Raw genomic sequence first — 14,684 nt, 5'->3', positions numbered from 1 at the left:
GGCCAACCAGACAAAAACAACCCAGAAAAAGAAAACTACAGCCTCAAAGCACATACAGGAAGGACGTACCAAAAGAGAGTGATTCAAGTACACTGCTCTATAATTTCATGTCTTTAAGGCAATCCCCAAATAATTTTCTCAAACTGGGTTTTTGCCAAGGAGTAGACAGCAGATTTCAAGGCTAGATTCTTCTGGCAAGAATCTGAAGAGAAAACATCCTGCATTATCAGCTAAATACAGGTCCTTATACTTTGTCAACTTCCAGGGCTGGGGACAGAAATGAGATCCTCTTATTTATTTATTGTTAAATTCATGATTACAAGGGAACTGCTACTACCAAAACAAGGACTGAAGTGTGTTTTTCTTGCTGAAATTTGAACAACAAATGTGGGCCGAAGAAGAAGAGTTATAAGATATTTTAGGATATTTTCTAATTTGATTTAAATTTTAATTTAAAACTACAAGAAAGAGATTTCAGATTATAAAAAAAAGTTCAAGCATTGAATTAAACAGAGAAGAGACAGCATCTTTTTCTCTGGACTTGAAAAATAAATCCAAAACACATCTTGTGAGCATAATGAACATAATTCCAGGCGTCCAATACCCTTTTTAGGTTAAATGCTGCTACTTTTAAGAAGATGTGGCTGTTTTCAGTTTAGTTTAGCACTTGAAGGTTTCCTCTTATAACATTTTTCACTTTCTTCCTGGAGGTGCATTGGTCTTACTGTCTCACTGGAGTGCAATTTTCTTGAGGGCAGGCATGGCCTCGAATTAAGACTCTTACTCATGTTAAGGATAGTGCTTTGCCCACAAGCAGCACTAACTAGAACTAATGAAAACAATATATGTCTCATTACATGGTCAGTTTAAGGTCAAATGGATTAAGGTACTCAAAGTGATTAAAGACTCTTGCTAAAAGAACTGTCAGGTTCAATAAACTTTAAAACTCTGTTTATGAATTAAACCAAGAATAAGAGGTAGCTTTAATCTGATTCATTTACACTAGGTAATTTTCTTTTCATCAGATGTCCACAGCTGTAAGTATGGACATCTTTTGGGAGAGAAGAAAAGTAATAACCAATAATAGTTACTCTTCATACTTTCCTTTTTAAAAAGGGATTACACAGGCTCTGCCTGTTGTCATTTGACTGGCGAGGCTTCCTTCTAAGAGGAATAGACTTTCTGGCCTCGAAGACCGCTCTGTCATGGGACTTGCTCTGGTCAACAGAACCTGAGCAGAATTGAGGCATGCAGAATGAGGGCTGGTTTCAGTTTTAAGAGAAGCATATGCCAGTGGTTTATAAGAGCTGATTGTTACATTTCCGGAAACTTGGCAAGCCACTTGTTAAACTCTAAGTAGCTTGAAATTCTCCAGGGTGAGAGTATGTACATCATAGAAACGGCAAACACTACAAAACAGGACTCCTCTTCCCTCAAAAATGCTTGCAGCATACGACGAGGGAGTGTCCCTAAAAAGTTGATCTTGCAAGCTGCAGCTTGAAATCCAGGACAGCGGGTGAGTGGAGCCAAAGCTGCCTGCAGCTGTAAGATGTAATTTGCTTGAGAAATGAACCTTTGCTTTTAGAAATCACTGAGTTGTGCGGGTTGTTTGTTACCTCAGCATAACCCTTCAAAAGCTGGCTGATACACCATGCCAGTGTTGCTAAGTTTTAGTGAACACCAATGAACCCTACCTTTATCTCTCCAGACCTTGGTTCAGGAGATTTCTCCTAACTTGTGCCATCACACACCTTGAACCTGAAAGGATGCAAACTACACTCAGAGACTCAAGCCTGGGAATCTGGGTCTTGCAAGGTTAACAGAAAGATATAAAACAGTAATTCCATTAAAAAAAAATCACTAAGCTACTGCGTCATTTTTAAACCTTGGCAAACACAAGGCTGTGGCTTGTGGACCTGGATCGTTTGGGAGTGAGTGCCAGCCCTTTCAAGGGCAGGTCACATGTTACCGGCCCTCCTTCCCACCCCAGAAGCAGGAATGGAGCGCTGTGTCTTTAAGGGGGACACGGCGGAGGTTTCCGCACAGGACAAAATGTCTGCGAGGATCCTGGAGGGGATCGGCGATCCCAGACTCCCAGCCCACCTCCCGCTTCGGGGGTGATGGGGTGAGTGTGGGCTGCGAGAGACTCGAGGCGGCACGTGCCCACGGGGAGGCTGGGGGCTCCCGGAGGCCAGGTCGGGGTCGCGGCGGGATGGGGGCGGGAGGCTTCTCCGGGTCTGGGGGCAGCAAAGTAAGCCTGGGCTCGGGGGCCGCAGAAGCACGGGCTTGCTCGTGCACCGGGTGCCGGGGTGCCCTCCGCGGTGGCCAGATGGTGGTTCTTGTAGAAGATGCACTTGGACCCAGGTTTCAGGCCCCGTTCAGGTTCTTTCTGCATCTCGTTTTTTTCTCCTTCTCCACAGTCTCCCCGCAAAAAAGTTATTCAGGAATATCGAAAAGCGTGTGCTCGCCCTTTATTAAAGTTGCCTCATTGCAGCTAGTCCTTTTAACTGGGCCAGTGGTTGGGTGCCCTTTCTCTAATTGATACGTTCTTAATGTTTCCCACTTTAGGGAGAAACCAAATGCAAGCCAAATGCTCAAACAAAGACCCCTACTCCACCCTCAACCCACAGTGCTCAAACAAAGGACTGTCTGATCCTTTTGGAACACACTGGAGCAGTTTGCTATCATCTCTTACACTAACCAAAGGTCCCAAGTTTACCAAAGTTATTTTCCCCTCCTTGAAAGAAAGGAGGTTCTATGGGGAACCTCTAATCAAACTACAAAGATAGAGTGAGTGTTCAAGAGAAACTGTTGTAGAAATAGCTTAATAAATTGACATAATTAATCATTTTCTACACTTTTCATTAATGTAATTATATATTCTTTTGGGTCAAAAATAACTTGAGGCAACTAACAATAAAACATATACAGGAATACATGACAAAGCCAAGAGCCAAAACCAGGTAATTCCTTTTTTTTTTTTTTTTTTTTGTCTTTTTAGGGCCGCACCCCCAGCATATGGAGGTTCCCAGGCTAGGGGTCCAACCGGAGCTGTAGGTACTGGCCTACACCGCAGCCACAGCAATAGCAATGCCAAATCCAAGCTGCATCTGCGAACTACGCCACATTTCACCGGCAACGCCAGAGCCTCAACCCACTGACCAAGGCCAGGAATTGAACATGCGTCCTCATGGGTGCTAGTCAGATTCATTTCCACTGAGCCACAAGGGGAACTCCCCAAACCAGGTAATCCTTAATTAAAAAATCTTTGTGTTACAAAGGCCTTCAAAGTAGGGCAGCTTTAAATCTGATTCATTAATATGAATTCTATGCATTTTATAAGATTAAAATGGATCAACACCCTCCATTTTAGGAACATCTATACTAAATAAAGTAATGTAGGCCTGAAATAAAGGTCCAATGTAGGGCAGAATGCTTGCTTCACAATTTTCATTTTAAAAAATGCATTAACAGAAAGTATTTTTCAGCCTTTTAGTTAATGGTAGATATATCTAAAAATTTGGCCTATGACATTTACGGAACATCTCTGACTACCAGATAATTAGCTATGGGTCCAGTACATTTTTTATATCCGTATGTAACATTTTCCCACACTTGTTCACACTAAACGCTTTATCCCCTAACTGAGGTATCCATACTTTACAGTTTGGGAGCATTTGTACTTCATCTAAGGCTTCAGCCTGGTTAGCCTGGTGATTCCAGGCTAATTTTTCTAATTGTCTGGATCTGTCTATAAATAGATTAATACAAAGCAGTAAATTAGTATTTCAATAGAGATAGACACATAACGGATGAACTGTGGTTTCCTTAAGACCTCAGTTGTCAAAGCTAATTATTTGTTTTAATTATTATATTGTTTTGATTAAAGTTACTAGTGGATAAAAATATTTTTAGAGCTTTTCACACAAGTCTGCGTGGATTTCGCTTTAGAATGCATTTCTCACCTAAGATCCAGCCAGGCTCTACCTACCTGTATTTATGTTTATGACTCTGCTGGATTAATCCAAAATAAAGTGAGTAGCCTTGGCTGTGGAAGGCCAAATAGAGTTTTAGTTCATCTGTTATTTTCTCTTAATTACACTGCCTCGTTCTTTGGCCTTTGGCCTGCCTGATGTTTAGTGTGTGTACCAGGCTAAGTGTAAAATAATAAAATTAACTTTTGTAGATGGTTTCCATTGAGTGTATACACCCAACTTTACACGGATTATCCATCCAGGTTCTGATCTCTTCCTTTATTCTCTATATTGGTATTCAGGGAGACCATACCGAGCAATCTGGGCCTTAATGTTATTAGAAGAATAAAACTTCTTCAGAGAACTTCAAATGCGGAGGGAATTAATGGGAATGTCTTATCTTCCACCAGCTTAGACTTCCTATCATACCTTCCAGATAACGGCTATTAGAGCAAAACTCACCCTAGGAGAATTCAGAGGCCTCGGACCATCAATAGCCCTCTCTCCCCTTCCATGAAATAACTCTACTCTTTTTCCCCCAGCTTTTCCCCCTACAATTGGACTCCAGAAAGTTCCACTGTTAAATTAATTTCATGCTAGCAGTACTCTTATTTAGCCTCAAGAAATGTTATTTAAAATATGAGCTTGGAAGCCTAGTTTTACAACCAGAGAACTGGAACCTTCTTTATCAGAGTCAGCACTACTGGGGACGTGGTTTAGTGAATTCTGTACCCTGAGCAAAGTGGGGGAGGGAAAGGATGCTTAAGCAGGTGTGTCTTAAGCCCACCCCTCCCCTTCCTCTTGAGTAAACCCTGCTCTGACCTTTACCTTGGGTGTCAGAATTATTGCTTGAAGCAGCTCCCCTCACCATCCTCTTGGCATCCTGGGCGGCAAGCAGGGACATGGCCCTGAGTAGGTATACAAGGAGCACTTGAATGAAAAAGTGGAGGGGGCGCATGGACGTAAGCAAAATAATCACGTGCATTGGGCCCTTTCTGCTAGTTTAAAACTCGTTTAACAAAAAATTTAAGGGAGCTCTTATTTTTCATTTTCTTCTTTTTAGCTAACCATAGAAGTTAATCAATGTTTGGTTTTGCGGGGAGTGCTGGGTAGGGAAGAAATGCATATCCCAAGACTCCAGCTACCTAGTGGGCCTCCCTATCATCTTCTACCTGAGGGATGCTGAACAACCTATTCTGCCTGAAGATCAATTGAGGAAGTGAAAATAAATTTGATTGGGGGTGGGGAAGTTGATCTGTGATGCTCTTTTATTCAATTTTTGTATTTAAAAGAAAATCCCCAAGAGAATTCCTCCAACTTAAACTTGCTCTACTAAATAACAGAATGATTAAGAGAAAAACAGCACTGCCTTTTAGCCACTAAGATCTTCACATGGGCATGTGTGAATAGTAAATACTGGAAGCTTCCTTTTGTTCAAGACTTGAATTGCTACAGCACTGGGGAGTCCAAAGGCAACATCATGTGCATTATCTGATTTCGGCCACCTGTTTATTAGGGGCAGCTAATTTTATCATCTCCCTTGACAGATGGGGAGATAGAGACCAGGGTGAGCTGGGGCTAAGAAATGTGAAGTCAGGCTCATTTCATCTAAAGCAGGGTCCCTCCCCTGAGTGCCTGCCCTGTGATGAGAGGAGCGAGGTGGGCTGCCCTCCCATGGCTTCCCCTTCTGCTGTGGATACAGAATCTCCTGCTCAGGCAGGACACAGCGAACCACCCACACTGAGCAAACTCACACACTGGATTCCCTCCAGGGCCAGAGGGCAGTGCACTATGCCCCAAGGGACTGTCCCCTCCAGTCTCCAGAGTAAAGGCTGGCTAGCCCTGCCTGAGCTCACATGCCTGAGGACTGTTTTATAAAATTATTTTTTATGTATAGACCCTGTCATAGACATACTCGACCTTAGCATGTACACATGATCATGTGCATGCTTAGCACCTATTTTTTTTGTCTTTACCTCTCCCCTTTCTCCTTTCCCATGAGCTGCCAATCCCGTAACCCATAGTATGTCCTTATTTTTCTTCACATATATTTAAAATCTTTAATCTATATATTCTACACAGATCTACATATTATTTAATAAGAGTGAGATAGTATACACACTTTTCTGTATCTTGCTTTTCTCCCTAAACAATTCCTCCAGAATTCCCTCTTGACAGAGTGGCCATCCATCCTTTTTAACAGCTGCATAATAGTCCCTGGGGTGGCCATACATTATTTACCCAGCCATTCTCCTGCTGATAGGTGTTCCTGTTTCCAGTTTTTTGCCATTCTAAATAATACTATGAAAAACACCCCAATATACATTGCTTTATTGATATTGGTACTGTTCTACAAGATAGATTCCCAGGAGTGGGAACCCTAATTATATCTATTTTTAATTTACAGAAATTGCCAGATTGCTTTTCCTCAAAGCCTTCACATCTCCACTAGGAATGCATGAGCATACCCTTTTCTCTGTTCCCCTTCCAGCTCTGGCTGACAAACCTCTTCGTTTTTTTAGTGTGATGGATCTAAAATGAGACTTTATTGTTAACTTTAATAGCACTTCCTCAAATGTAAGTAATAATGTGCATCTTTTCACAAATTTCCTGGCCATCTGTTTTTACTCATGGGTCATTCGTCTACTCATATTCCTTGCCTGTTGGTCTTCTTGTTCGTAAGAGCTCTCTGTTTATTAGGCTTGTGGCTAAAGATTCTAAGACTTCTCTTCCAAGCCAAGGTAGCTGACAAGGAGCTCTCTCCCTCTGTACCACTGGGACAACTGAAATGAGCTCAAGGGTTGCTTAGCTGAGCGAGGAAGGCTCTGCTCGGAATAACCTGTGGCCACAGTTATTGCCTGTCACTCTTCAGAGACTAAATCTGAAGAGAACACCAGCTTAAGCCAGACTGTAGTTGTTGTCGGAGGACTGAGAAGGTGAGGCAGTTCTGAACCATGCTGCCTTCCACTGGTTAAGACCTCCGAGAGCGAAGGCCTGCCAAGGCGGAGGATGTCCCTCTGCCACCCTCAGAGGGGCAGCACTGTGCTGGCCGACACTTGTTCTGCTGCTTGTCCCCGGCTCAGATGAGGGCCCCACTAAATCTAAAGGATTAAGACATCAAAATGAGTGGTTCTCATCCTTGTTTCCACCTTAAGTCTTAGAACAGATGGCACACCTATTATGTGGCTCTCCTCAGGGGATCTCAGATTTTGAAGAAACCCGGAGACATCTTGTGGGGAGGTATAAAGCATGACAGTAATTGTCACCTCTGGCACTTTTAAGGGCACGTCAGTAAGAATTACTCTCAGTCTTTGGCACAGGCCAGAGAGTCTGCAGCTTATGTACAGTTTTCAACCCCCAGCTCAAGAAGGCATATCAGAATGGAAAGCAGTCGTCTTGATATTATACAAAAACTTTACATCTCTTTTAACTCATAAGACTACTCTTCTCTCCACTTTTGTGCATGTCTAGTAATTTTTTTGAAAGGCACTCCGAAAAGATATGATTCTATCTGTAGAAGGAATGAAATTCTAAAAAAAGAAAAATGTAGAAAAAAATTTAGGGAAAGTTGGATAACAAAAATCATCTCTAATATCAGATTTCTGTTTTTCAACCATAAAAAAAGTTACCCTTGAAGGTGGTCTGTAACTCCTCTCCTTATCCCACCACTCCGGCTTTAGGGACTTTAGTGATTTAATAAATCTCTTGGGGGAAATCTAGCCTTTAATTTCTAGGCTTTTTATACGAATCGAATTATAATGGGCAACCATATTCAAATCAATGCCTGTTATATCAGAAGATAGGTAAATAGCTATTTCTTTTGTTAGAGAAGCCTGATTATCTTTTTTGATGATTTTAGTAATTTTTTTTTTTTAAGAGATGTGCTAAATGTCCTGCCTGATCTCAGTGAACTTGCTTGGTGGGGAAAAAAATAATGAGGTTTAGGAAATTGTAATGCATCTGTAACAAAACCATCAGCAACTGAATTAAAAGCTTCACTAAATACTATTATTATAGCAACTTATTTTTCCTGTTCTCATCTTTGTCTTCAGTCATTTCTAGTTGCTTTTAACAAAACATTATTTTGGGAGTTCCTGTTGTGGCTCAGTGGTTAACGAATCCGACTAGGAACCATGAGTTTGAGGGTTCGATCCCTGGCCTCACTCAGTGGATTAAGGATCCCGGCGTTGCCGTGAGCTGCAGTGTAGGTCACAGACACGGCTCTGATCTGGTGTTGCTGTGGCTGTGGTGTAGGCCGGCAGCTACAGCTCCGATTAGATCCCTAGCCTGGGAATCTCCATATGCCGTGAGTACAGCCCTAAAAATGCAAAAAAAAAAAAAAAAAAAAAAACAAAAACCAAAAACAAAACAAAACCAGATTTTGGAACTTCATCATCTCCACTGCTGCTAGTTCCAAATCTGACAGTAGAAGCGGGCACCAGCGATCTCACTGTGCATTATTTTCCCACCTTGGCCTGAATTGTTCTGAAGTGAGATCATATGTCTGTCATATGTTCTCTTATTATTTTTAAATATTCAAAGCAAAAGTGTCTAGAATCACACATTGTGACCCTCTGTGAAATTGTTGTGTTTTTTTTTTTTATAGGAGAAACCTTTTCTAACCCCCCTCATTTGATGGGTTACTACAGTGAGAAATATTTTCTTAATAGAAAAGGCTTTCCAATGGTAGTCACTGTGTTGTGTGTGGACCCCTTTAACAACACATATTTGTTGGACAAAGCAAGCAGCTATTACTTTTATTTTTCTCCCTTCATTAAAAGAACTGACCAAGTATTTTATCTTGCACATATAGAAAGAGGACCGTTTAGTTAGGTTGAGCAATATAGAAAACTAATTTTGTTTTATAACTGGAGCAGCTATGAGAGAGTAAGAAAAATGAACACTAGAGGGACATGGCACGAATGAGTATTTCTAATATGTACTTTTCGGGCTGTTTAATTGAATTTCTTTTACTCCGCTGCCTGTTCTCTGAATTTACTTGTAGCACTGCTCTTCAGAATTCACAAGTCCCACTGCAGTGTTTCTACCTGAGAACTGGGCCTGGCTGGACACCACTAAGGCCCTCAGGACATGGCCTACCATCTAATTTGAAGGTAAAAGTTTAGAAAACTGCTTTGTATATTGCTGTTTCCTAAATGTGCATATTTTAAAAAAACACTTGAGTGATTTCTAGTGCGGCCAGTTTTCTCACAAGCAGTTTTTAAAATCACAAGAACAAAGATATTTTTATCTTGAAAAAAGTTCTCTCTGAAAGCTTTTTAAAAGGCTGCTCACACAACACTGTAAATCAACTATAAGAAAACGGCTTCTCAGCCCTGGCACTTTGGTCCCTAAAGTCTAAGGAGCTAAAATTTTCATTCCTAAAACCTTACCCCCACTACTTCCTAAATCCCCTTCCTTCTGCAACATTGCAAGAATTCAGAAGGGAGCTTTGCTCTCATTCGGAAAAGACAGGTGTTTTTTTTGTTTGTTTGTTTTTAAAGTGCAAAGGAGACTAGTTAAAACTAATTTATGCATATAGCACTAATTTAGCTTATTAAAAGAAGCATGGCTTCCCAATTTTAGTCTCAGTACTTGTTAGCTGGGGACCCCAGTGAATTTAGAAGAAACTTCTTAGTTAAGAAAAGAAGGGCCAGATATTTTTAACATATTTTCCCCTAGAGGAATCAACAGTTAATACATACTGAAAAAGAAATGCCAGTATCTACGCCAATTAACCACAGGATTTTTATCTGCAGTAAGAGGGACGCCTGGTTTTTCACAGGCTTACTCTGGTCCTAGAAGTTGTGTGTGGGGGGCGGTGTCCGTGTGCACATATAATTTGGTGGTCGTCTTACCCCGTCTCCCCGGCGTGCAGGCGCTGCCTAGAGAATGAGGAGCGACGAGCCGGCCGTGACCATGGAAGACACCGGCGGGTCGGACAGGGCTGCAGGCCGCCTGGGGACACCGTACTCCGAGGCCTGGGGGTACTTCCACCTGGCGCCGGCGCGCCCAGGCCACGCTACGCGCCCCTGGGCCACCTGCCGGCTGTGTGGAGAGCAGGTGGGCCGCGGCCCGGGCTGGCACGCCGGCACCACGGCGCTGTGGAAGCACCTGAGGAGCGCCCACAGGCGGGAGCTGGCGGAAAGCGCTGCCCGCCACTCGCCGCCCTCTGCTCCGGGCCCCGCCGCGGCCGCCGAGGCGACTGGGCGCGCCTGCTGGAGCAGATGAGCGCCCTGGCGGTGCGTGGAAGCCTGCGCGAGCGCGAGCTGGCGCGGCGCGAGGCGGCCCTGGAGCAGGGCGAGCGCGCCCTGGAGCGCCGGCGGCGGGCGCTTCAGGAAGAAGAGCGCGCGGCGGCCCAGGCGCGCCGGGAGCTGCAGGCCGAGAGGGAGGCCCTGCAGGCGCGGCTGCGGGAAGTGAGCCGGCGCGAGGGCGCCTTGGCCTTGGTCTCGGTCCCCCTGCACGTTCCGTTCAAAGAGGAGCCCCCCGAGGGGGAGCCCCCCTACGTCATCACGAAGGTCCTCCTGTAGCTTCTGGCACCTTCGACCCCCACCCCCGCGTTCGGCGGCGCCACTCCAAAAGTGGCCCCAGCACCAGCGCCTTCAGCCTCACCTGGAAGCGGGAATTCAGGCCGGTGGCCGCCCGGGCCGCATCGAAATCGCCCACTGCGAGGTTGAGAAGCACTTTGGAGAGGAACCAAAAATCATTACAGCTGGGGTGGTCCTCTGGGATGCCTGGAAGCCCAAGTTCCAGTGGCCTCCTTTGCTGGTGGTGTTTCGTCGCATCCGTGCAGCGGGGGTGGTTTTTCTCTGACCGCCTTTGGAATGAGAGCTCCAACAGCCCCATGAACCTAGATCATCTGGAGCCATGGCCATTTTGTGCCTGGTGACTTCGAAAGGGCAGAAGCTTCCTTACATGCCACAGACTATGACACCATGTGCCTCGTACACCGGCCAGGGCAACCCAGGATAGAGGGTGAGTGGAAATGAAGAGAAAGCAATTTTACCCCAAAAAGAGTTTACTGGCATTCTGGTTGGACCAGTGGGTTAAGGATCTGGAGTTGCTCCAGCTATGTCTCTCATTTGATTGATACCTGGCCTTGTGAACTTTCATATGCCATGCTAATGGAGCCAAAGAGAGAGAGAGAGAATTTACTCATTTCCTAATGAGTAAATTTTTGGTATGTAGACTTTGCCCAGCACAAATTTCTGAACAGGAGCCCATTTAGTGTCTATGACTGCTCATTACCCTGTCATTTCTAGCGCCTTTGAAGGCGGTTTGGGAGAAGCCCTCTTTTCACTCCCCTCCCCAGCTTGCCACACAGTACCAGGTGCACCCTATCTCACCTCCACCATCTTCTTTCCCCTGTTTCAGACCCAGTGGCAGCTGTGGCAAGATCTCCTACTTAATCGCCTAACACCTGAGGCCTTACTAGCAAGACATGACCTCAGCCTTCCTTCCTTCTTAGGAAGGGTGCTTTTGCCCCACGTGTCCACAGTCCTCTTTCCTGGGCGCAAGGAGAAGGCATCCCTTCCATCTGAAGCCAGTCCTCTTCCACCTTTACTGGGCCTTTGCTCCATTACTGTTCCTCTTCCTCCCTCCCTTTCTTCAGACTCCCTGTTTTTTTTTTCCCCCATGACACTTACTTTTTAAAGAGATCCACCATCTGTCTTTTAGAATGTCCTATAGTCTGGATCTGCTTCCTTAAGCCAACTTATGTGCTCACTCTTGGCTCATTGACCTACAGAGCTAAAGTAATCACACCTGTGCCAGCGACTCCTGACTCCCTCCAACCCTAAGTGTTCTTCACAGGTCTGGCATGTCCAATTCCTTGCTGCATGTCCCCACCTCTACCTGCATATGTTGCCACTGCAGATGGAAGGGGTAAACCTATTCAACTCTGCATCCCTACCCCTCAGCCCATAACAACTATTGGGCTTATCTATCAGGTACATTGTCAGGTCTTATCTCACTTTATTTCCATAGCACGTCCTATGCCCATTTTACAGCTAAGGAAATTAAGAGAGGAGTTAAGTAACATGTACAAGATTACAGCTGGTAAGTAGTAGAGTCAGGATCCAAATCCAGTCTCCACCTCCAGATGCCATGCTCCTGGCTGCTGTACTGTCTCCCTTGTTACTCAGTCACAGCGCTCACACTTGTTTCCTAACTCCCAACTCCAAGTAGTACTGTCGGTGACAATAACATGTACTGAGCACTCACCATGCCAGAGCTGTGCCAAAAAGCTTTGAAAGAATACTGCCTACCATGCAGCCACTCCATTACACAATTACTCTCATACACGTTTTGCAGAGGAAGAGACAGGCTCAGGAGGGCTAAGTAATGAAAAGGCAGGGTAGGATTTGAACATCAGTCTGGTCGAATCCTAAGGCCCCTGATCTACTGAGTCTGTTTGTACAAAGTATTTCACCTGTCTTCCTTCTGATGTCACCTGCCAAGCCCGGGGCCCATTATCATTCATCTGGGATTTATCTTCCCACACTGTCCCTTACCTGACGTTCCACTTAGCCAAAGGAACTGTCCTAGGCTGACACTGATTATATCGCCTTTCCTGCTCAAAAGACCCTTAAGATCACCCATCATCTACCATCTTTGACTTTACGGCCTGGCATTCAAGTCACCTCCACCCCCATGCCAGTCTTATTTGTCCCCTCCCCTACAACACGTGCTATATACTCCAACCAAATTTAACCCCTCTCTTTTCTGACATGCCCTGGTCTTGGCACCTCTGTGCCTCTGTTTGCCTTTCCTCCACTCAAAAATCCCCTTCAGCAGTTCCTATTGTGGCTCAGCAGTTATAAACCCGACTAATATCCAGGAGGATTCGGGTTCAATCCCTGGCTTCACTCAGTGGGTTAAGGATCCAGTGTTGCCATGAGCTGTGGTGTAGGTCGCAGATGCAGCTCAGGTTGGCGTCGCTGTGGTGTAGGCCAGCAGCTGAAGCTCCAATCAAACCCCTAGCCTGGGAACTCCTGTATGCTGCCAGTGAGGCCCTAAAAAGGGATCGGGGGGTGGGGGGGGAGGGAAAGAAACCCCTTCAATCACTTGAGTATGAAAAACCCCACCCATTTTCTAAGACCAAGCTCAAATTTGACTGCCTGCATGAAGCTTTCCTGGGTTCCTCATCATTTAGACAATTCCTTACTTCTCTGGACTTGCAGCATTTTTTGTCTCAAAACACTCAAAGGCCATCAAGCATGTGGCTCTGTGGGCTCCTGTCATGTCCACTGCCTGAGCTCCTAAGGAGTAGGGATGGAGTTCACTCATCCTGCCTATGACAGCTGCTCAATAAATATTTCAGGCATTGAACCCACTTAGTGTGTTTAACATTTTTATCAGTTCTCCCAAATTATTATATAATTATTAATTTATCTTTAATTCTCTAAGTAGAATTCCCCCCAACACACAAAAATAGCCTAAAAGAAAGTAGCAGCAATTTTAAAAAAGCTATTTAAGTCAATAAAGATTCAAAAGGTGTCAGTTATTGGGCTATTTGGTTTGAATCCAATCATCTAGCATGTCATTTTCAAGACCACTTTTTGTTTCATTACCCAAGTAACACAAATGCAATGCCCCGATCTAGGAGGAACAGAAGAAAACAATTCCCCGAACTCCTGTCACCTTACAAGACTGTTATCAACATTTTGATGTATTATTTTGTTTCTTGCAATTTTTACATTACTCTAGCAATAGTATAAATTATTTCCACTAAGTACTGAAACCTAACTTCATGTGGATTTATAACCTGGGCTATAAGATCTGAATTTGGAACTCTCTGTAAGGAAAAAAAAAAACAAAAACAAAACTTCTACAGATGTTACTCTGTTTCCACTAATTGTTAGAACCATTAAAATAAGATGGACTTTTAGCTTTTAGACACGTAACTGCTCCCTCAAGAAAGACGGCTAATGGGAATACCAATAGCCTTTTAAGGGGATGAGGAAAACAAAACATTAGCCTGACTAATGGCTTAGCGCTGGTTGTGGGAGCTATACTTTTTGTACTTCTGCATTGTTGTAATTTTTTATATCAAGCATAAATTACTTTCATACTAAAATAAAAAAGTTACATTTTGCAAATGAAAAATTTTATCAGCATTCAGCTTCCTCATTTAAGATAAACAAAACCTCCAACGCAAGAAGGGATATAGAAAGAAATGCACCCCTTGTCCAGTCCAACTCCATCACTTGACAGAGGAGAAAAAACGAGCCTGAGCAACTTGGCCACTATTAGCAGCTATTATGGCTCACCTGACTCCAGCTTCTTCAGCACATATTCTGCCTCTTTGGCCTGAAGGCTTTTGCTGGCTTACCTGGCAGCACAAAGGCTATCAGGACCAACTGGCTGAGGTGGCATCCTGTCAGCTAAGTGCTGGGCTGTGAAAGTGCAGAGGTGGGTTTCAGGGACTGAACTGGCCTCTCTGGCTGTGGGGCAGTTTGCTCGCAATTAAAGAATTGTCACTGCTATTGGGTGATGGTGACATGCCTTGCCTATATTGGCAGAGCTTTCCTGATTTTTTTTGACTAGGTTTGCTAATAGCACCAGTCAGGTAACTGATGCCTTGAGTTATGCATGCAGTGGCGAGGCGATGGCTGGATTTGGGATGCAGAATGCCCTGAACGTGAATCCCGAATTTCTGCCACAGTGTCAAGTGATCAGTCACTTGTTTAGGTTGAAATTTGGGAAGGG

General features: G+C 44.3%; 1 protein-coding gene across 1 annotated transcript; it reads left to right on the top strand.

Annotated features, from left to right (window-relative positions):
• Positions 986-14,081, top strand: ZBED3 (zinc finger BED-type containing 3). The gene is made up of 2 exons (XM_021084473.1): positions 986-2,125; positions 9,853-14,081. Exons 1-2 carry the CDS (start codon positions 2,121-2,123, stop codon positions 10,502-10,504), a joined length of 657 nt encoding a protein of 218 aa, XP_020940132.1. The 5' UTR covers positions 986-2,120; the 3' UTR covers positions 10,505-14,081.

This window comes from Sus scrofa, chromosome 2, assembly GCF_000003025.6.
Source record: "Sus scrofa isolate TJ Tabasco breed Duroc chromosome 2, Sscrofa11.1, whole genome shotgun sequence".
NCBI classification, from domain to species: domain Eukaryota; kingdom Metazoa; phylum Chordata; class Mammalia; order Artiodactyla; family Suidae; genus Sus; species Sus scrofa.
Note: the sequence above shows the minus strand (reverse complement) of the source record. Positions and strands in the feature narration are given on the sequence as shown.